This window comes from Cetorhinus maximus, chromosome 3, assembly GCF_964194155.1.
Source record: "Cetorhinus maximus chromosome 3, sCetMax3.hap1.1, whole genome shotgun sequence".
Taxonomy (NCBI): Eukaryota; Metazoa; Chordata; class Chondrichthyes; order Lamniformes; family Cetorhinidae; genus Cetorhinus; species Cetorhinus maximus.
Genome location: NC_135881.1, coordinates 87,059,919 through 87,083,276, shown reverse-complemented (window position 1 = coordinate 87,083,276; position 23,358 = coordinate 87,059,919). Strand labels below are relative to the sequence as shown.

The window sequence follows — 23,358 nt, the reverse complement described above, 5'->3', positions numbered from 1 at the left end:
AGAACACACTTGTTTCATCTTGTGAAACAAATTGAAGTTTTTTGTTCATAACTGAAGAAGTACTCATGGCCTTAACTAATAACAATTCTGATTTTATATTCAGATTTGAAGCATCAAGCTGTCTTTATAAAATCAAGGAAGCACAGTATTGAAATCCAGTTTTTTATGGACTGGTTAATCAAATGGTTCTATTAATGTTACCACTTGTAATTCTGTACAATCTGAAGGTTCCAGTCATTAAAATATTATTTAAGTATTATAAGAATAACGCATTACACTTGGAAAATATATTTACAGTTTGTTTCAAAGCAATGCATTTGACTGCATTTGTGAAAAACATTTGACACCAGAATGCTAGTTTATAACTCTACAGTTGCCAGTTCGTCACACTATCAGTTTCATTCATTATATAGATTAGACTATTCTACAAGATAAATGACTAAATAGTTAATATTACGTACTATTCTTCATTTATAAATTATGTTTTTACTTTATAAAATGCTAATATAAATATAATTTGAAAATTAACTTTTCTGAGGTTGTTTTCTTTTTGCTTAACCACTTCCTCACCTCCATCACCTCCACTCTTGATGTCTTGTCCCCAGTAAAATCCTTTCTCTCTCCCATCATGGCTGTTCTCCCAGTATGGTCGTTACCTTCACTCCCTTGAGTCCAAGGGGTGTGGACTTGAGCATATCTGGCAGACAACTGGATAAACCATCCATCACAATATTTTACTGGATCAATACAAGCCTGGCTCTCCTCTGCCAAAACTGCCATTGTCCATTCGTTATCCTGGAATGCAAAAATAACTTCCAGTTTCTTTTCTCCACCACCAACTATCCCTTCCCCTTGTCTTCTCAACTCCAATAACAATCACAGAATGTTGCGGCACAGATGGAGGCCATTCGGTTCATCGTGCCTGCACCACATTCCAGACTCGAATCACTCGCTGTGTGAAAAAGTTTTTTCTCGTATCACATTTGCTTCTTTTGCAAATCACTTTAAACCTGCCCCTTCTCGTTCTCGATCCTTTTACTGCGGGAACAACTTTTCCCCATCTACTCTGTCCAGTCCCCTCATGATTTTGAACATCTCTATCAAATCTCTGATTAGCTTTCTCCTCTCCAAGGAGAACAGCCCCAGCCACTGTAATCTATCTTTATAACTGAAGTTTCCCATCCCTGGAACCATTCTTGTAAACCTCTTCTGCACTCTGTCTAAAGCATTCACATCCATAAGACCATAAGACATAGGAGCAGAAATTAGGCCATTCGGCCCATCGAGCCTGCTCCGCCATTCAATCATGGCTGATAAGTTTCTCAACCCCATTCTCCCGCCTTCTCCCCATAACCTTTGATCCCCTTACCAATCAAGAACCTATCTATCTCGGTCTTTAATACACTCAATGACCTGGCCTCCACAGCCTTCTGTGGCAATGAATTCCATAGATTCACCACTCTCTGGCTAAAGAAGTTTCTCCTCATCTCTGTTCTAAAAGGTCTTCCCTTTACTCTGAGGCTGTGCCCTGGGGGCCTAGTCTCTCCTAATCGAAACATCTTCCCCACATCCACTGTATCCAGGCCTTTCAGTATTCTGTAAGTTTCAATCAGATCCCCACTCATCCTTCTAAACTCCATCGAGTATAGACCCAGAGTCCTCAAACGTTCCTCATATGTTAAGCCTTTCATTCCTGGGTTTGTTCTCGTGAACCTCCTCTGGACCCTCTCCAGGGCCAGCACATCCTTCCTGAGATACGGGGCCCAAAATTGCTCACAATATTCTAAATGTGGTCTGACCAGAGCCTTATAAAGCCTCAGCAGCACATCCCTGCTTTTATATTCTAGTCCTCTCAAAATAAATGCCAACATTGCATTTGCCTTCCTAACTACCGACTCAACCTACAAGTTAACCTTAAGAGAATCCTGGACTAGGACTCCTAAGTCCCTTTGCACTCCAGATTTCTGAATTCTATCCCCATTTAGAAAATAGTCTAATCCTCTTTCTTCCTACCAAAGTGCATGACCTCACATTTGCCCACGTTGTATTCCATCTGCCACTTCTTTGCCCATTCTCCTAACCTGTCCAAATCCTTCTGCAGCCTCCCCGCCTCCTCAATACTACCTGTCCCTCCACCTATCTTTCTATCATCTGCAAACTTAGCCAGAATGCCCTCAGTTCCTTCATCTAGATCATTAATGTATGAAGTGAAAAGTTGTGGTCCCAACACTGACCCCTGTGGAACTCCACTAGTCACCGGCCGCCATCCTGAGAAGGACCCCCTTATCCCCACTCTCTGCCTCCTGCCAGTCAGCCAGTCTTCTATCCATGCTAGTACCTTGCCTCTAACATCATGGGCTTTTATCTTACTGTGCAGCCTCCTGTGCGGCACCTTGTCAAAGGCCTTCTGGAAGTCCAAGTAGATAACATCCATTGGCTCTCTTTTGTCTAACCTACTCGTTACCTCCTAAAAGAATTCTAACAGATTTGTCAGGCATGACCTCCCCTTGATGAAACCATGTTGACTTTGCCCTATTTTATCATGCACTTCCAAGTATTCTGAAATCTCATCCTTAATAATGGACTCTAAAATCTTACCAACGACCGAGGTCAGGCTAATCGGCCTGTAATTTCCCGTCTTTTGCCTCACTCCCTTCTTAAACAGGGGGGTTACATTAGCGATTTTCCAGTCCTCTGGGACCCTCCCTGACTCCAGTGATTCCTGAAAGATCACCAGTAACGCCTCCACTATCGCTTCAGCTATCTCCTTCAGAACTCTGGGGTGTAATCCATCTGGCCCAGGTGATTTGTCCACCTTCAGACCTTTCAGTTTTCCTAGCACCTTCTCCTTGGTAATGGCCACCATACTCACCTCTGCCCCCCCGACTCTCTTGAACTTTGTGGATGTTACTCGTGTCTTCCACCGTGAAGACTGACGCAAAGTACCTGTTCAGTTCCTCCGCCATTTCTTTGTTCCCCACTACTACTTCTCCAGGGTCATTTTCAAGCAGCCCAATGTCCACTTTTGCCTCTCTCTTACCCTTTATATATCTAAAAAAACTCTTGCAATCTTCTTTTATATTACTGGCTAGTTTACCCTCATATTTAATCTTCTCCCTCCTTATTTCTTTTTTAGTTGTCCTCTGTTGGTCTTTGTAGGCTTCCCAATCCCCTGGTTTCCCACTGCTCTTCGCCACATTGTATGCTTTCTCTTTAGCTTTTATGCTGTCCCTGACTTCCCTTGTCAGCCATGGTTGCCTCATCCTCCCTTTAGCATGCTTCTTCTTCCTAGGGATGAATTTTTGCTGTGTCTCCCAAATTACTCCCAGAAACTCTTGCCATTGCTGTTTCACTGTCTTTCCTGCTAGGCTCATCTCCCAGTCAATTCTGGCCAGCTCCTCCCTCATGCCTCTGTAGTTGCCTTTATTCAACTGTAATACCGTTACATCTGATTCCAGCTTTTTCCTCTCAAATTGCAGGGTAAATTCTATCATATTATGGTCACTTCCTCCTAAGGGTTCCTTCACGTTAAGCTCCCTTATCAAATTTGCCTCTTTACACATCACTAAATCTAGAATTGCCTGTTCCCTAGTGGGCTCCACCACAAGCTGCTCCAAAAAGCCATCTCATAGACATTCCACAAATTCCTTTCCTTGGGATCCACTACCAACCTGATTTCCCCAGTCTACCTGCATATTGAAATCCCCCATGATCACTGTAACCTTGCCTTTTTTACACGCCTTTTCTATCTCCTGGTGTATCTTGTGCCCCACATCCTGACTACTGTTCGGAGGCCTGTACATAACTCCCATTATGTTTTTTTACCTTTGCGGTTCCTCAACTCTACCCATACAGATTCTACATCATCTGACCCTACGTCATTTCTTGCTATTGATTTAATTTCATTTCTTACTAACAAAGCAACACCCCCGCCCCGCCCCCCCCCCCCCCCCCCCTCCCCCCCCCACCTCTGCCAACCCACCTATCTTTTCGATAGGATGTATATCCTTGGATATTTAGCTCCCAGTCCTGATCCCCTTGCAGTCATGTCTCCGTGATGCCCACCACATCATACCTGCCAATTTCAATCTGCGCTACAAGCTCATTTACCTTATTTGGTATACTGCGTGCATTCAGATACAACACCTTCAGTCCTGTATTTCCGTCCCCTTTCTCATTGTTGTCCCTTTATCTGATGTGCTTGAAGTTAGATTCCTAGCCCTTTCCAAACACTCTGTCCTATTTTGTGTTCTGGGGGCTTTAATAGCCTCTCCTGGGCTCTCCTTTGTTTTCAGTTTTTTCGTAATTTTCCATGAAGTTGAATCCACTCCCCCACACACTAACCTGCTGCTTTGTTTCCCATTAGTCATAAATCTTGAAGTTTTACCCTTCCCTCCCCCCCAACTTTCTATTTTAAAGTCCTGTTGACCACCCTATTTACCCTTTTCGCTAGAACATTGGTCCCAGATCGGTTCAGGTGGAGACCATCCCAATGGCACAGATCCCTCCTGATGCCAGTGCCCCAAGAAATGGAACCCCTCTTTCCCGCACCACTCCTTTAGCCACGTGTTTACTTCTATTCTCGCGTCCCCATGCCAATTTGCACATGGCTCGGGTAGTAATCCGGTTATTATAACCCTTGAGGACCTGTTCTTTAATTTAGTTCCTAGTTCCTGATAATCCCAAAACAGGTCATCTTTCCTAGTCTTAACTATGTTATTTGTCCCGACGTGGACCACCACAACTGGATCCTCCCCCTCCCTCTCCAATATCCTTTCAAGCCGGTCAGAGATATCCCTCACACTGGCACCGGGCAGGCAACATACCATGGGGGACTCTCGATCCTGTTTACAAAGGATGCTATCAATTCCCCTAATTATAGAATCCCCTACAACTACTACTTGTCTTTTTGCTCCCCTCTCTTGAATGGCCTCCTGTGTCATGGTGCCATGGTCAGCTGGCTCATCCTCCCTACAGCCCTGTTCCTCATCCACACAGGGAGCAAGTACCTCGTACCTGTTGGACAAGGTCAAGAGCTGAGGCTCCTCTGTTCCTGAACACAGGATCCCTCTACCTGCCTCACTTGCAGTCACACCCTGCTAACCCTGACCACTGACCGAACTTGTGGTACTTAATCTACCGGGTGTGACCGCCTCCTGAAACAAAGCATCCAGGTGACTCTCCCCCTCCCGGATGTGCCGCAGCGTCTGGAGCTCGGACTCCAGCTCATCAATTCTGAGTCAGAGTTCCTCCAGCAACCAACACTTGCTGCGGATGTGGTCACTGCGGCTCGCAATGGGATCTGCCAGCTCCCACATCATACAGCTATAACACATCACCTGCCCAGCCTTCTCAACTTAGATAATTAATTAATTAATTAGCTTTGCAGTGTTTTTTTTCAAATTTGGTGTGGATTTCCTACCAACCAATCAGGTCACAGCTTTCCTGTGATGTCACTTTTTCAGTTTTGGCTTCTGTTACTCTGTGTCCCGATGTCACCGCTCCGGTGCTCCTCCCTCCGAGTCTGATCCCTGGAGACAAGGCCGCAAATCCCCGAGGTAAGCTAGATTTATACTCACCCCTCCTGTTCTCCTCCTTCCGAGTCTGCTCCCAGGATTTACTCACCAATCTGCTGCTTTTTCTTTTAAAATCCACTTTCAGAAGAGTGTCCCTCGCAGGTCTGGTGTACTCCTGAAGGCACTGCCTCTTCCTCTCTCTCTTTTTTTTTGGTTTGAGGAGGAGGGAGGGATGGAAACACTACAGCAATGTAATGTTTGGGGCTATTCCGTTCTTTGACAGTGGGTCCTCCTCGATTACCTCCTGAGTCGCAGTGGCTGCGGTGACTTCTCCCAGAATGCTTCAGTCACTTCTCACCAGCGCCCTCTGTTGCATCCTTCCTATAGCGTGTCACCCAGAACTGCATACAGTACTCCAGCTGAGATCCAACTAGTGTCTTATATAGGCTCAGCATAATGTCCCTGCTCTTGTACTCTATGCTCCTATTAATAAAGCACAGGATGCTATATGCTTTATTAATTGCTCTCTCCACCTGTCCGGCCACCTTCAATGGTTTATGCACATATACACCCAGGTCCCTCTGCTCCTGCGCCCCTTTAAGAATTGTACCAGTTATTTTATATTTTCTCTCCATGTTCTTCCTATCAAAATGCATCACCTCACACTTCTCTGCATTGAACTTCATCTGCCACCTACCTGCCCACTCCGCCAACTTGTGTATGTCCTTTTGAAGTTCTATACTGTCCTCACAGTTTACAATGCTTCCAAATTCTGTATCATCTGCCCTCATCAACTCTCTCTGTTACTTCTTCAAAAAACTCCAGCAAGTTAGTTAAACACAATTTCCTCTTTAGAAATCCATGCTGGCTCTTCTAATCAACCCACATTTTCCCATGTGACTATTAATTCTATCCCGAATAATTTCAAGAAGCTTCCCCACCACTGAAGTTAAACTGAATGGTCTGTAATTGCTGGACTTATCCTTGCAGTCTTTTTGAACAAGGGTGTAAAGTTTGCAATTCTCCAGTCCTCTGGTACCTCCCCTGAGTCTAGAGAAGACTGAAAGATTATGACCAGTGCCCCTACAATTTCCTCTCTTACTTCCTTCAATGCCCTTGGATGCGTCTCATCATGTCCCAGTGCTTGTCAACTTTAAGTACCGACAGTTTATCCAACACTTGTTCCTTATCAATTTTGAACCCTTCTAGTGACAGAGTTTCCTCCTTTGTCACCGTGGCCTTGGCAGCACCTGCTTCCTTGGTAAAGACAGAGGCAAATTGGCGTTTAACACCTCAGCCATGCCCCCTGCCTCCATGTGTAAATCCGCTTTTTGGTCCCTAATCGGCCCTCCTCCTCCTTTTACTACCATCTTGCTGTTTGTGCCATAGAGTCATCGAGCTTTACAGCATGGAAAGAGGCCCTTCAGCCCATCATGTCCATGCCAGTCATCAAGCTCCTATCTACGGTGCCGAATGAAGACTTTTGGATTTCCCTTTATGTTGGCTGCCAGTCTTTCTCATAACCCCCCCCACCCCTTTGCTTCTCTTATTTGCTTTTTCACCTCCCCATTGAACCTTCTGTATGTCGCTTGATTCTCAATAGTATTTTCTACCTGACACCTATTATAAGCACACATTTTTTCCCCTATCTTAATTTCTATCTCATTTCTCATCGAGGGAGCTCTGGATTTCTTTGCCCTACCTTTCCTTTTTGAGGCAATATACCTTGACTGTGCCTGGACTATTTCTTCTTTGAGGGTAGCCCATTGTTCAGCTACAGTTTTTCCCACCAATCTTTGGTTCCATTCTATCTGGCCCAGCTCCATTCTTGTCTCATTGAAGTTGGCTCTCCCCCAGTTAATTATTCTTACCCTGGATTGCACATTGTCCTTTTCTACTGTCACCCTAAATCTTATAATACAATGATCACTGTCTCCTAAATGCTCCTCCACTGTCACTGAAACCCGGAGACCAAGATTCTGCAGGTGGCAACACTTCCTGCACATGTGGTCGCCGAGGACACCAGTAGAGTCCATGACTTCCCCTATATTACAGGACACACAGTCCACTCAACCGAGCTGGCCTGCCATGTCTTAACTTTATTTTACTTTGGTTTATTTATATTACTTTATTATACTGACCATGACTTTCACTTATTCTTGGTGTTCTCTCACTTAAATCTAAGTATAGCTAATTATTTAAAAATAATGCACTTTTCTAATTTACAACAATTTAAAGACGGTCTCTAGCAGTAGTTTCTTATCAACCAATGAACTTACAGGTTTTCTGTGATGTCACTATTTATTTTTTCTCAATCTTCTTTCGAACTCAGCGTGGGCCGGCTCTGAGCAGCTGACTGGTCCACCGTCTCTCCGACTCCCAGGTAAGTGGTATAGACCTCAAGCCTCGGTGCTGGAATGGCATCTCAAGATGGAGGCGCCCTTTCTCTCCCTCAAATTCGATGGCAGGCTGTAGCTCCTTCCGTGCTAGAGGTCTCCTATTGACCCTTTAGTTTCAAGAGCCCACTTGTTGTCCTTAATTGTATGGCCCTCCCACCACTAATTAGCCAGTTCAGGGAAATCACAGCCTGGTGACTGGTCCATTTAATCCCAAAGTCTAGGGTCCCAAACCAAAAACCAAAATCTTGCTCCAAGTCTTTTTCAATGTTCTCTTCTCCATGCTCAGCTTGTCCATGAACATCTGTTTTCCGAACCTTCTCAGACTGCCAACTTCATCTTCTGGCTACCATACTAGCTGATGTTGTAGATGGTTTCCTCTTCTCCCTTTGCTTTTCTAAACTTGCACCTCTCCTCAAAAGTACCCCTGACACCTTTGTTCTTACAACTACCTCTCCATGTTTATCCAACCTCAATTTCCTCTGTAAAATCTTTCCCATGCCCATTATTTCAGCAACTTCACATTCGATTCTCTCCAGCCAGGTTTCCTCCCCTGCTACAACACTGAAATGACACTAATCAAAGTCACAAATGACATCCCCCACAGTTACCATAGTGCACCATCTTTACTCATTCTTCACGATCTTGATGCATCCTTTAACATGGGCAACCACACCAAGGTCTCCTTCATTCCCAATAATATATTATTCCCAACCCCATTTTGCCTATTGACCTTTTGTGTATAACCTTATCAAATGCCTTTTGGAAATCCAGGTATACTGGTTCCCCTTCATCTAGCCTGCTAGTTACATCCTCAAAAAACTCTAATAAATTTGTCATTTTCATAAAACCATGTTGACTTTGTCTGATCATACTATTACTTTCTAAGTGCATTGCTAAGACTTCCTTATAGAGTCCAGCACTTTCCAACAACTAATGTCAGGATAACTGGTCTATAGTTTCCCTGTTTTCTCTCTCACTCCTTTCTTGAATAGTGGTGTCACATTTGCTAACTACCAATCTGTTGGGACTGTTCCAGAATCTAGGGAATTTTGGAAAATCATAACCGCGCATCCATTATCTCTGCAGCTATCTCTTTTAGAACCCTAGGATATAGGCAACTAGGTCCTGGGTATTTGTTGGATTTTACTTCCTTAAGTTTCTCCAGTGCCTTTTCTCTGCTGATATGAATTTCTTTAATTTCCTCACTCTTTTTAGCACCTAGGTTACTATTTCTGGTATGCAACATGCGCCTTCTACTGTGAACAGACACAAAATATTTGTTCAACGTCTTTGCCATTTCCTCATTCCCCATAATAATTTCTTCTATCTCTGCTTTGAGGGGATCAACATTTACTTTACCTGCTCTCTTCCTTTTTAAATAATTGTACGAGCTCTTAGAATTTTTTACATTCCTGGCTAGTTCACTCTCATACTCTATTTTTCCCCTTTTTATAAACTTTTTGGTGGCTCCTTGCTGGTTCCTAAAACCCTCCCAATCCTCAGCTATTCCTTGCAACATTACAAGCCTCTCTTTTAATATAATTATGTTCTTAACTTCCTGAATAAACCATGATTAGATCTTTCTGGCTTTTCAATGGAATGTATTTTTTGTTGAACATTTGAATTGTTTCTTCAACTGTTTCCCATTGTTTATTTACGACCATACCTTTCGGTCTATTTACTCACTCAAGCTAGTTTTCCGCTCATGCCTATATAATTGGCTCTGTTTAAGTTTAAATTTATTGTTTGTGATTGGAGTATGCTACTTTGAAGAATTGGGTGACAATAATGTTAATGGATGGAGAAAATATAATTAACTAGAGGAGTAAGTAACATTGATGAGCTGGTTGCTGGCTGGCTGTTGGTGTCAGACAGGGAGGTTTAAGATTGCAATGCAGCATATTGCAAAATTCAGTTATCATTGGGTATATAGGTATGTACACTGCAGGACTTTGGGAATAAAAAAGTGTCAGATTTTGAAACACTGCATTGCAATAAGCCATGGACATTGAATTCAGCTGTTTAATAAAAATAAAATACAATATTTGATAGAGGTATTTAAAATTATGAAGGGTCCGGACAGAGGAGATAGGGTGAAGCTGTTCCATTGGTGCAAGGTTTGAGAATCAGAGGATAATGATTAAAGGTGATTGGCAAAAGAGGCAATGGGGACATGAGGAAAATCTTTTTTACACAGCGAGTGGCTAGGATTCGAATGCTTTGTCTGTGAGTGTGGTGGAAGTGGATTGAATCACAACTTTCAAAAGTGAATTGGATCATTATATGAAGGGTAAAAAATTGCAGGGCTATAGGGAAAAGGTAGGAGAGTGGCATTAGGTGAATTGTGCTAGCAGAGAGCTAGCAGAGAGAACAGACAAGATGGGATGAATGGCCTCCTTCTGTGCTTTAACATTACATAATTTTAAAAGTGTGAGAACCATATTAAACAAAGGGTCCTATCCAAAAGATCTGACATCAATTCAGTGTTAGATATAAGTTTGAAGCGATCAGTACTGATCTGACATCAAATGGTGCAATTTGGAATGAGTATTGATTGCAGATCATTGAAGCACTCAACGAAAGCCATCACAGCTTGCTAAATTTGTGGAAGTGAACATTCATGTTCAAAAGTGATCATTAGGCGTGAAAGGCATTAGGTCAATCATTAGGCCTCAAAGCGATCAGGATGATATCAGTGCAGCTTCCTACTTGTTATGATGGAAAAAAATAAACAAATCTTACTGCTTATTTTCAAAATCTTTCCCAAGAACTTCCCTCACCCATTCCATTTGAGCTGGAATGTTGCCCCTTCTTTCTGATCATTTTCTGGTGCCTCTGCTGTGCCAATTACCCCAGGGTCACCAACTCTGGAGAAAAAGCAAGGGTCACTTCGCCGAGGGTGGTAGTGGGGGAGGGGGTGGGTGGTGATAAAGAAGTAGTTAACAATTTAAGTAACAAAGTAAATGTGGCACCACTGAGAAGTAACACTGCAGTGCAATTACATTTAAAAGCATATAATGAAAGAAGAAAGCTAGCAACTCACCAAGGATCCTTCGACAGCACCTTTCCAATCCGCGACTTCTACCACTTAGAAGGACAAGGGCAGCAGAGGCATGGAAACTCCACCATCTACAAGTTCCCCTCCAAACCGCACACCATTCTGACTTGCAATTATATCGCCGTTCCTTCACAGTCACTGAGTTAAAATCCTGGAATTCCTTTCCTAACCGCCACCGTCTACTTGGCCACTGTTATTGAGCACCTGATCGCCGAGATCCAGGTGATGAGGGGCAATGTGGCTCAGGACAACAAGAAGATCCGCATCATCCTCCACCACCCGCAGCTCACCATCAGCAATGACAAGGAGCTCAACAAGCTGTCGGGAGGAGTCACCACAGCCCAGGCCAGGCCCAACATCCAAACCATGCCCAAGAAACTGGACATTCCAGCCTGAAGGGGAATGATCAAAAAAAAGTAAAAATGATAATGTGAATAATTTTTTTTAAAAAAACATATACAACCCAATGCGTGGCTAAAAAAACACAATCTTTCGGTAGACCCCTTCAGTTCTTCCCTGATCCTACTTCCCCTGTTGTAAGTCGGCAGCACCCAGCACACAGCTCTCAGCATCAGGCCTGCCAGTTATGTACCTACATGGTACTGTGTGCCATCCCCCACCCTGGACTTGGGGCCAATCCCTGATACCCCCTTAAGCCTTGGGCCTCTTCCCCCACCCCCCCAACTCCTCAAGTCCATTCCCCCACCAGTCTCTGCCCATCCCCCTTTAGTCTTGCTCTCCCCTCTAACCCCAGCCTCTCTCTCCCTCCCTCTGCCCTTTGCCACTCTCTCTCCACCCCATCCCCCCTCTCTCTCTACCCCCAGCCCTTCTCTCCGACCTCTCCCCCCAGCCCACCTCTCTCTCTCCCCACAGCTCCTCTCTGTCTCTCTCCTGCCAGCCCCCTCTCTCTCCTGCCAGTAGCCCCCTTCCTCTCTCTCTCTCTCCAGTCCCCCACTTCTCTCTCTCTGTCCCTATAGCTCCTCTCTGTCTCTCCACCCCAGCCCCTTTCTTCCTCTCCCTCTGTCTCTCCCTCTCTCCTAGTTCCCCTCTCTCTCTCTCCCAGCTTCCTTCTCTCTTTCTCCCCCCAGCTCCCTCCCTCATCCCTCTTCTCTCTCTCCCCAGCACCCCCATCTCTCTCCCCAGCCCCCTCCCTCTGTTCCCAGCCCTCCCCTTCTCCCCAGCCTCCTCTCTCCCTCTCTCTCTCCATCTCCACCAGCCCCTCTCTCTTCCCATTCCCCCATCTTACCCCAGCCCCCCTTCTCCACCAGACTTTCCCCCTCTCCCCCCGTCTTCCTCTTTCTCTCTCCCCCAGCTCTCTCTCTCTCTCTCTCTCTCTCTCCCAGCCCCCTCTCTCTACCATGCCCCCTCTCTCTCTCTCCCAGACCTTGCCCCTCTCTCTCTCCTAGACTTTCCCCCTCTCTCTCCCCTAGACCCCCTCTCTCTCTTACCCAGACCTCCCCCACTCTCTCCCCCCAAGAACCCCTTACCCTACCCTCTGCCCACACTCTCTGTATCCCCCAGCTCCCCTCTCTCTCCCCCGCAGACCCCCGTCTCTCCCCCACAGCCCCTTCCTCCCTCTTTCTCTCTCTCCCCCCAGCCCCACTCTTTCCCCCACAATCCCCTCTCTCTACCCCCAGCCTCCTTACTCTCCCCCAGACCATTTCTCTCTCTCCCCTACTTCTGAACCATCTGAAGTCTGGTCTCGAGTTGGGTGGGGGGGATGCGCTCCAGTGCGATCGGGGGGTTCAGTTGGGGGGTGCATGGGAGGGTTTGGTTGGTCTGTGAGGGTTAGTCGAGGAGCTTGGGGGTGTCAAGGGTTTGGGAGTACATTTCCGTGTCACTGGAAATTGGGAGGCGGACTAAAGGCCAGCCTAAAATAATTGCTGGTACCTGCACTTAAACCACACTGCAGGGACTTAATTAAATTTCTAACAGCCAGGGACTTATACATTTCCAACTGTGAGCGTTTAAGTAACCCTAAGGTACTTGGTGTGAGCACTGTTGAAGCTAGCTGAGACCTGATTCGGCATCATTCCATGATTTGGACATCAGTGATGTCAGCTGAATGCTTGCGGGCAAATAAATATTTGTAATTGATGTAGTTTGAGTGCTGTGTGGATTCATTTCAGGCCAGTGGCTTCACTCGATCACTTTCAGATGTCTAATGATGAGTGAAAGATCGCTCCGAAATGTAGAGTATCGTACCCGAGTGCTAGCTTAACACTGTTGCACGCAGGATTCTGACAGTTTTCAGATAGGGGATGACTATTACAACAGCAAAAGCAATTTGCAATTATATAGTGCCTTTAAAGTGGTAAACATCCAAAGCCACTTAATAAGAGTGTTGTCAATAAAACATTGTGACTCTATGGAAAGAGATATCAGAACAAATGACCGCAAACTTGATCAAAAAAATAGGTTTTAAGGAGCATCTTAAAGAAGGAGAGGCAGAGATTTAGGGAGAGAAATGTTACAACCAATATTTGCCTTTCCTGTTATTTTTTAATTAAAAATATTTTCTGTATACAAAATTAGCTGGGTAACAAGAAACAGACGGTAGTGGTTAATGGATGTTTTTCGGGCTTGAGGAAGGTTTGTAGTCGAGTTCCCCAGGGGTCAATGTTAGGACCCTTGTTTTTCATGATATATTAATAACCCAGACCTTGGTGTACAGGGCGCATAATTTCAAAATTTGCTGATGATACAAAACTTGGAAGCATTGTAAACTTTGAGGAGGGTAATGTAGAACTTCAAAAGGACATAGACAAGTTGGTGGAATGGATGAACAGGTGGCAGATGAATTTCAATGTGGAGCAATGTGAGGTGAGTAGGAAGACCATGGAAAGACAATATAAAATAAAAGGATACAACACTGAAGGAGATACAGGAGCGTAGGGACCTGGGTGTATATGTGCATAAGTCATTAAAGTGGCAGGACAGGTTGAGAGCACAATTAATAAAGCATGCAGTATCCTAAACTTTATTAATGGGGTCATAGAGGACAAGAGCAAGGAGATTATGTTGAACTTGTATAAGAGACAAGTTAAGCCTCAGCTGGAGCATTGCGTCCAGTTCTGGGTGCTGCACTTTGGGAAAGATGCAAAAGCATTGGAGAGAGTGCAGAGAAGATTTTCAAGAATGGTGCCAGGTATGAGGAATTTCAGTTATGAAGGTAGATTGGAGAAGATAAGACTATTTTCCCTGGAGAAGAGAAGGCTGAGAGGAGATCTGATAAAGGTATTCAAAATCGTGAGGGATCTAGACAGAGTAGGTAGGGAGAAACTGTTCCCACTCATGAAAGGATTGAGAACAAGAGGGCACAGATTTAAAGTAACCGGCAAAAGAAGCAAAAGCGATATGAGAAAGAACTTTTTCACACAGCAAGCGGTCAAGGTCTGGAATGCACTACCTGAGAGTGTGGTGAAGGCGGGTTCAATCGAGGCATTCAAAAGGAAATTAGACTGTTATTTGAAAGGGAACAATGTGCAGGGTTACAGGGTGAAGACAGGAGAATGGTACTAAGTGAAATGCTGATTTGAAGAGCCAGCGCCAACACAATGGGCTGAATGGCCTCCTTCTGCACTGTAATGATTCTGTGATTCTGTGTTGGTTGGATTACATTAGCTACCTGTTTCCAAACAGCTAAAGTTTAAAATTCTCATCCTTGTGTTTAAATCTCTTTGTGGCCTCACTCTTCCCTATATTTATAATCTTTTGCATGTCCACATCTCTCTGAGAACTCAGCATTCCTCTATCATTTTGAGCATATCCCAGTACCTTCATCTCACCATTAGGGACCGTGCTTTCAATTTTATATTCCAGCCCTCAGGAATTCCCTCCCTAAACTTCTCTGCCTCTCCATCTCTGTTTCATTTACTAACCTCCCCAAAATATACTTTTTTGACCAATATGTTAGTCATACATTTTGATATCCCCTCCTTTAACTTCGCATCAACTTTTGTCTGATTGTACTTTACTGAGGCCTTTTGAGATATTTTGCTATGTAGGTGCTGCTATGTAAGTCTAGTTGGTGTTTATGCTGTGTATGTATTAGTCAAACATTGTTTTAAGTGAAATAAATAATGGCCCGTAACTTCCGTGCTCCCCAGCGTCGGATTTGGGGGAGGTACCCCAAAGATTTGATGGGCAATCCCACTGGCAAGTTCCCAGCTAAAGGAAGCGCTAACTTCCTCCTGACAATTGCGCTGCGCTGGGAACCATCTGAAAATGCAGTTTTAAATCGTAAACTACGGATGGTTCTGCCAGGGTTATACCAATAGTTACTCAGAAAAAGTTAGAAGAATTAAAACCTCTTCTAACTTCTGAGTAACTATTGTAAAGACCCAGACAGACCACACGGGACTTGCCCACACCTCCCATATCCCCCTACCACGGTACTCCCACCACCCCCTCACGATACCCTCACCTCCCCCAGCCGACTTCGGATCCCCCAACTACGCCCTCCCGACCTCGGATCTCCCTGAGCTCAGACTGCCCCCCGCCCCCCAAACCAGACATTGGGCTGCACCCTCACCCCCGGATATCTGGCAATCCATCTCCCCGGGCCACCAGCCCCCCACCACCTGGACCATCACCCCACCTCCCCTCGCCCCACATCCCTCTGGACCACCAACAACCCCACCCCACCCCCTCCACCGTCCCCCTCCAGTCCCCCGGACCACCAACCACCCCACCCCACTCCCCACCCCAGCCCCATGGACCACCACCCCTTACCCTACCCCCTTCAGATCACCTCCCCCTCCCCACTGCATCCCAGCCACCCAACCCCAAAACCACCAATCACCCTCTACCCCACACCCTGGACCACCCCAAACACCCCAATCCACCTGACCGGATCACAACCTTCCCCCCAAACTCCTGAACCACCATCCCCCTCAAACTCCCAGACCACGCCCCCACCCCCAGATCAGTCCCCAACACACTTCCAACTCCCAGACCAGCCCCAGCACAGCCCCCCACCCCCCAATACCCGCCTACCACAGCCCCTTACCCCCCGGACCACCACCTCCCCGTCCCATCCCACTGGACCAGCCCCACTCCCCCCAAGCCCCCGGACCACCAAACCCCTGGACCACCCCGCCAACCCCCAGAACACACTCCCCAAACCCGGACTGCCACCCTCCAACCCCCTGGACCTTCCCCCACAAAATCCACCCACCAAACCCCAGACCACCCAGCAACACCCCCACCAACCCCTGGTCCTCCCTCGCAACACCTCCTCCCAACCCCGGACCACCCACCAACACCGCCTCCACCCCTGGACAACCCCGACCACCACCCCAAATCCTATCTACTTACCTTAAACACTTCTCTTCCCCTGGCCTGTCAATTTCCCTGGTCCTTTGAATTTACCTGCTTTACGGCAGCTAAAAAAAGGGGACGTGGCCGCTTTGAATACGCTGGATCTAGACTTCGCTGGGGCTGCGAAGAGCCTTTTAATGCAGGCCCCAAAAAAGTCTGGTGAAAAGAAGTGTCAAAGTTATTCTGAAGACCAGGTAAGTAGGTATTTATTTCTTCTAATTTCTGCAGGCCAGCACTTAACAACACTAGTTGGAGGTTACAGCCAGATATTTTTTCAGATTCTCTTCAAATATAGCAGTTCAAAAAGGCTGGCTCAATGTTTGAAAGTGTGGCCATTACTAATGGCAATCCCAATTGTTGACCCAGATGATCAATTTTGCAATTTTGGTACAGATACATTCTAAGGAGGTGGCTAAATTTGGTTGAAAGTGCCCCTATATTCATATGTAACTTTCCATTGCTTGCACTGTGGACAATTTGACATGTTATTGATCATTGTATTCTCTCCAGATTGCATTATTGGAATGCAAGACAATTCTCTACCACTTCCTGTGGTTTTGAATAAGGTTTTAATCACATTTTTATTGCTGAAAAAAGAGACCTGTCAAAACTCTTCATCTTGCACTCATTAGGACACTTCACAAGAATACCAATCCAAGGGGAAAACAACAATTTATATTTATACATTTTTAAAATATGTTAACTACAGGAAACAGTAATCCACACCAACATGCTCCTTGTTATTGACCTTGTGGATGATGCTTAATGCATTGCACATCTCTTTTCCAGTAATTCATTACTAAACCCAAGTGGGCTTTCCTTTGTGAGAGCAGCAAAGAAGTTCTGTCAGTCACTGTGTAACTAAATTATAATTCTCACGTCTACAAGAATAAGACATTTCTGTACAATGTGTTTACATGATGGATGACAGGCAACGCAATGTTGAACATTCGGTTGCAAAGTCTTTCAAAGACACTACATTATTCCATTGGAACAAGATTGCTACTCAACTATATGTCTAGGTATTAACAAATTATGCTTAAGGATTAGTAAATGATCAACTTCATGCCTCAGGAATTTATACAAATGTCAACGCAGTTGGATATCTATCAATAACATAGAAATATCTTGAATTTGAAATGTAATATTTCTTTAGGTTACTATAAGTATTCATATCATATCTTGTTCAATTTATAAAGAATAATAGCCTTCCTTGGTGTGAAGCTGTATTAGGTAAACTATGCAGTTGCATCAAGATTAGCAATTTTGGTACAGGTTTTTTTATATTCTTTTCACTAATCATCCATGATGCAATGATATCACTCAGAACAATTGTGTAATTTGCACAATGATGTAATTAACACTCAGTAATGCAAATAACTCTCAACTGCTCCAGAGCCAAGCAATCCAATTTCTTTCTCAAAAAATGCATTAGCCTACTTTAACACTGACCTTTGGGACAACCTTCCATTCCCGCAGTTTGACAATTCTATTTACCAGGCTATCCATCCTAGTGGCTCATTTACAGCCAATTACTGCCAAATTAAAGGCAATTCTGTGGATTTGCACCATGGGGACTGGATTAAAGCAGGTTCAGCTCCTTTCAGAATCTTACAACTGTCAGAGTTTGTAATCTGGATTTGGACTTGGAACAGTTTTCATATGTAATACACCAACCAGAATCGCTCCCCCTCTCATTTTATGTAAATTTATAATATAAAGGACAAAAATGAATGGAAGAAAATAGCATCACTGAATTCTTCACATGAACAGTTTTAATTTGTTTTATTTATACAATGCTTCCATTGTAATCTCTAAAGGTTTAAAAAATATTCTTTAGATTTGGTAAACATCACAAAGCATATTCCTGTATTTTGTTGTGGGATGTAGACTCTACAACAGTCTTTCTGTAGCTCTATAGCCTGAGGGAGAGAAATACAGATTTCAGATCACATAAACAGCAGTTACTGTGAACTGCTTCTAAGACAACCATCAATGCTAATATACCCATGATTGAAGAAAGGACCATTGCTGATGTAGAAAATGCATCAAACAGAGATTGAGGAATATATGAATTTTTAATTCTGCTGTATAAAACTGCCAGGAGTAACACAACAAAGCACTTACATTGGCTTAATTCCCAGACTTGTCCATTTTGAATACAGTGTTGATAAAGACCCACATAAAGGAACTACAAAATATTTTGTCATGGCTGTAAAATTGAAGTATTTCATGTCTCTTTATGCATTCTGTAGAATTTTGTGTTCCCTTTTTCAAGCATCGTGCCTTTGAGGAGTATTTTATTTTGTCTTATTTTGGTCAGTAGAATGTGAGGGCAGTCATTTATTGTCAATTGGCAAGAAATCAGTAGAAGGCAGTTTTGTGGCAATCAGTTTCAGGTTTTTAAAAAATTGTGTTTATTACTTCAAATATATATATATAATACATTATACATCATATGCAAACATCAAAAGACCTTATCCAGCCATTTTACCCTGCCCTTAAAATAGAACAATTTACAACTGAAAGTCACTTTCACATCAAGAAAAATGGTAAAATAATCAAAGTTAATAAAATACGCTTCTCTATATATTGTCAGTTTGTTTAATTTTAACAGACCTATTTTATTAAAAAGTGTCATCAGAAATATGTAAATTTTGTTCAAATGTTAAAAATTGTAATATTTTACATCTTATTTTGAATGTTTGAATGTCAATTTATACCTTAGTATTTTTTAAAAATGTACTTTCAACATTTGCCACATGTTGGAGATCCAGGTATGCACAGACAATAACTAATAACTACAGTGCTGTTTTTCTCTTAGGACCCAATTGTTTTGCAGGAGTTACTGTTATCCCAGCTGGCCGAGAAGTGAAGATTGATGAATGCACAACTTGCCATTGCTCCTATGAAGATGGTACTTGGAGAGTTGACCATCAGGCAACTTGCATCAAGAATGACTGCAAGGAAATCTAGACAAAAGATTGTTTGGAAAAAGAAAATAAATAAATTTTTTGCTATATTGGATATAAAATGAGACTGAAGAAAGCTGTTTTTGTACATGCTGTATTGCATATCATACTTATATTTAATTAATCGTATTATTTGTACTAAATCTGAGCAATAAAAAGTGACTAGTATATTTCAAGCATCACAATTTGGCACTTTTAATTTTCAATGGATGACGCAAGCTTGTAATATTCTGTTACCGTTTTCCAGCAGCCATCATCCCTTGTAGTCACGCCTGTGCTACTCAATCAAAATTCACTTGGTGCTTTGAATAAAGGTTAAGCAGGAAAGGTCAGCAAGACACCTAAGAAAAAGCACAAGAGAATGATGAAAAATGTACTAATATCAGTGAAACAACTGTGAATGTTTTACGTTAGAGTTTATAACTTGAAAACATAAAATGTAAAAAAAAACGTGTTTAGAGATGTTTTATGGATATTAGCAGCAGCTACTTGGTGTGTTTACAGGATTTAAGTTTGTTATAGTTGTCCGGTACACCATTTGTACTGCTGGAAATCCAAATAGCTTTGCTTCTGTTAAGGTGACAACAGTTTTTATGTGATGTCCTCCATTCATGTAGTTTTGGTTTCTGAATATCATTTGTTAAGTTTTTCTTCTGTTTTTGTCTTCCCTGCAATATTCACCTCCAGTCAAGACCTGCTAACAAGCCTCTGCCAATATTGTTCTTCATCAGATACAATAACAGTTGGGAGGGAGGGGCCTGAACGTTTCTTTGGTCCCTAAAATGGCACAGCTTAGATCAATTATTTGCCATATGGAGAATAACAGCACAAACTCATACACTACTCACATGTTGATGGTTCATCTAATGTCTTCAGACACCTCCATCCTTTGTCAAAGTGCCAGGAGGTAATGGAAATCAATACACAATTCAAATTCTGGATAATTTCCAATCATAAAAGAGCAAAACGTGCAAATGGAAATTTCTTTAAGCAGTGCCTCAAGTTTCTTCTCTTCCATTATTTCACTTTATGGATATTGGCCTGGATTTTGCAAAAGGAATTAAGGTGAGGCTTTTATGTGTACAGTTAAGTGCAAAAACCAGAAAGTTACTGCCTGGTTTGCCCTGCTCCTCCAGAAGTTTCACTAAACTAGTACCTCACCAAGTGACTCAGGATAAAATATATGGACTGGCATGAAACTGCTGTACATACCCACTAAATGCAAAAGAGAAAGCTGGGCTTGGCCATTCATGTGTGAGTGAACTTTTAACAGTATGATAAGTATTAGCTACTGCCAAACAACATGTCTGCCATGAAAAACTTACTTTTACTAATGTAGAGTTTTATTCCTTCAAAATTTAATTTTTGTTGGAGACATTATTGGATCATTATTGTCTTTACTTGTTTGTTCTCTTTTGTCTCCTTTCTCTCTCTCTTAAACCCATCTTTCTATCCCTCTTTAATTTTGCTTTCTGTACATGATTTGACATTGGATTAAATGTTCTAACTTATACTTCCTAGTTTAGATTCTGCACTGCTCATTAACAATTATTCAGTCTGATTGTTTAAGATGTGCTATGCTTGGCCTGTTCATACTTGTCCCTATAGAGGGTGTTGTGTTCCTTTTGATTTCTAATCACTGCAAATTACGATGCAAAAGCCCACAGAAAGTTTGTGGGCAAATGTAAATGTGGTAAGTGGCCAGTGCCACTCATTTTCTGCTTATCGCGAAATCCAGGCCATTATAACCCGCTCATCCATTGCAGCATTGGTGGACAAGCCACAAAAATGCTGGACAAATAACACAGTGTTTACCTCATTCTTGTGGGTGTCTACTCCATCGATGTTATTGTAAGTGAGCAGGAGAGCCACAGTGGAAATTCACTCCCGCAACATTGGATTAACCCTTAATTGTTCAGTTCATGGTGGGAGCACTGTTGCCCACCAACCTGCATAAGTCCATTGCTGATTTTTCCTCCAGGTTTCCTAATTATATGTGGAGGGTAGATTCGGATCTGTAATACTACGCCTCATTGTGTTACTGCTGCTGAGAGGGAAAGAAGTTGAGAACTGATGTAGCTTTTAAACCTTATTTTTCTAACAGAAACACAACTGAAGGAAGGATCAGCAGCCTCAGAGGTGTCAGCTGTAGGAAGGGCTTCCAGATATCAAATTATATCCATGGGTGTTTTACCTGTAAAATGTGATTAGTGGTAACGTGCAGAAAATCTCATTAGATTCCAATGGTATGGAGGGATCTGGCTGAAGCAGTAGGTGCAATCTCCACAATTCCAAGCACTGCTTAACAATGCAGGAAACAATCTAGTGATGCACAACCAGTGCAAATGGGTCTAGAGGGATAATATCACTATTGAAAATACAGACCTAGAAATTAAATTGCACTATGCCTAAGGGCCCAACATGGTAGGCATGGGAGGACCACCCAAAATATTGGATTTGGCATAGTCAGCATCCAGGGGGTGCACTAGAAGCTTTTAAAAACTTAATTCTAATATTAAAATATAACATATCCACCATCTTAAACATTCCAACAGGTCGATGTAATGCATCTAGTATGTGAGTGAAGAGAGATAATGGCCTGGCTTTTTGTGTGCTAGTTTGCTTCTCATTTTCAGGCCACAATGCTGGCTAACAGCAATGCAAAAAGAGAGCCAAATGTGTTCTCTTCTTCTCCAGTTTCTGTGCTGTGCCTCTTCGTGACAACGCACAGAAGCTGTCTCTTGATTCCAGGCTAAAGCTTCTCCCTGTTGAGCATTGTGGGAAAAGTGTTTACCCACGTTGTCCTTGACAGACTGCAGATTTTGGCTGAATGCATCTTACCCAGATCCTAGTGGGGTTTTAGAACTGGAGGATCTACAATTGACGTGATCTTCTCAGTCCAGCAGCTGCAAGAGAAATGTCGTGTGTGAACAATGAAGGCCACTGTATAATGCCATCATCAACCTCGCTAAGACACTTGACCTGTGAGCAAAAGTGGTCTGTCTAAACTGCTAGGGCAGGATCTTCTGGTCGGTGAGCGGGGGCGGGGCCCGCTCGCCGACAGATAAAATGATGCAGGATGACGTTAGGTGGAATTACCGACATCACCCCGCATCATTTCCATTTTCAGATTGGCGGGGGCGCAGCCGAGTCAGACCGGGAGCCCTGGCGGGCTTCGGAAAAAGCATAAAACCTCATCCACGGGCGGGATGAGGTTTCATGAGGGTATTTAAAGTTTTAATAAAGGCTTCAATAAAAGTTATGGACATGTCCCAACTCATGTGACAGCTTCACATGAGGGGACATGTCAGGAAAATTTTTCTATCATTTGTATTACAAATTTTAATTCGGAGCCGATCTCCCTGAGTCAGCACTTAGCCTCAGGGAGATCTGTGCGCTCTTTTGTACGCAATAGAGCGCACTCCCAGCTGAGGGAATCACACCCCCCCCCCCCCCCCCCGCCCCCTGCCTGCACAGGGAGCGCATGGTACTTCCTGGCAGATGTCATGCTGGGCGGGCCTTAATTGGCCCGCCCACATAAAATGGCAGCGCGCCCCCGATCAGGGGCGCTGATCGGAGGCACGCCAGCTTGCGGCTGCTCCCGGACCTCCCCCCCAACAGGGGAAAATTTTTCCCCTGGAAAAAATTGGCTTGAGATCCCAGCAACAGGCATACCTTAAAAAAAAGGTGTCCTTAGTTCCCCATGAGGCATTATGAGCATAGCTACTGAAAGTTTAGCATGCCATGAGGACTCAGTGAGTAAATCACAAAGAGACCAAAAACTTGCTTAGGAACTTGGTTACATTGATTTTGGGGTGGACAAAGAACAAAGAAAAGTACAGCACAGGAACAGGCCCTTCGGCCCTCCAAGCCTGCGCTGATCATATTGCCCGTCAGCTAAAACATTTTGTACTTCTGGGGTCCGTAACCCTCTATTCCCATCCTATTCATGTATTTGTCAAGCTGCCTCTTAAACACCACTATCGTACCTGCTTCCACCACCTCCCCTGGCAGGGAATTCCAGACACTCACTATCCTTTGTGTAAAAAACTTGCCCTGCACATCTCCTCTATAGTTTTCTCCTTTCACCT

General features: G+C 43.7%; 1 protein-coding gene across 4 annotated transcripts in view; it reads left to right on the top strand.

The window, feature by feature from the left end:
* vwc2 (von Willebrand factor C domain containing 2) overlaps positions 1 to 19,452 on the top strand; it is a 248,810-nt gene extending 229,358 nt beyond the window's left edge. For all 4 annotated transcript variants that reach the window (XM_078538638.1, XM_078538639.1, XM_078538637.1 and 1 more), the window contains one exon: positions 19,120 to 19,452. In XM_078538638.1, the coding sequence (XP_078394764.1) occupies positions 19,120 to 19,271 (152 nt within the window). In that variant the 3' untranslated portion in view covers positions 19,272 to 19,452. The remainder of the gene's footprint in view (positions 1 to 19,119) is intronic.
* The last annotated feature ends 3,906 nt before the right edge of the window (positions 19,453 to 23,358 follow it).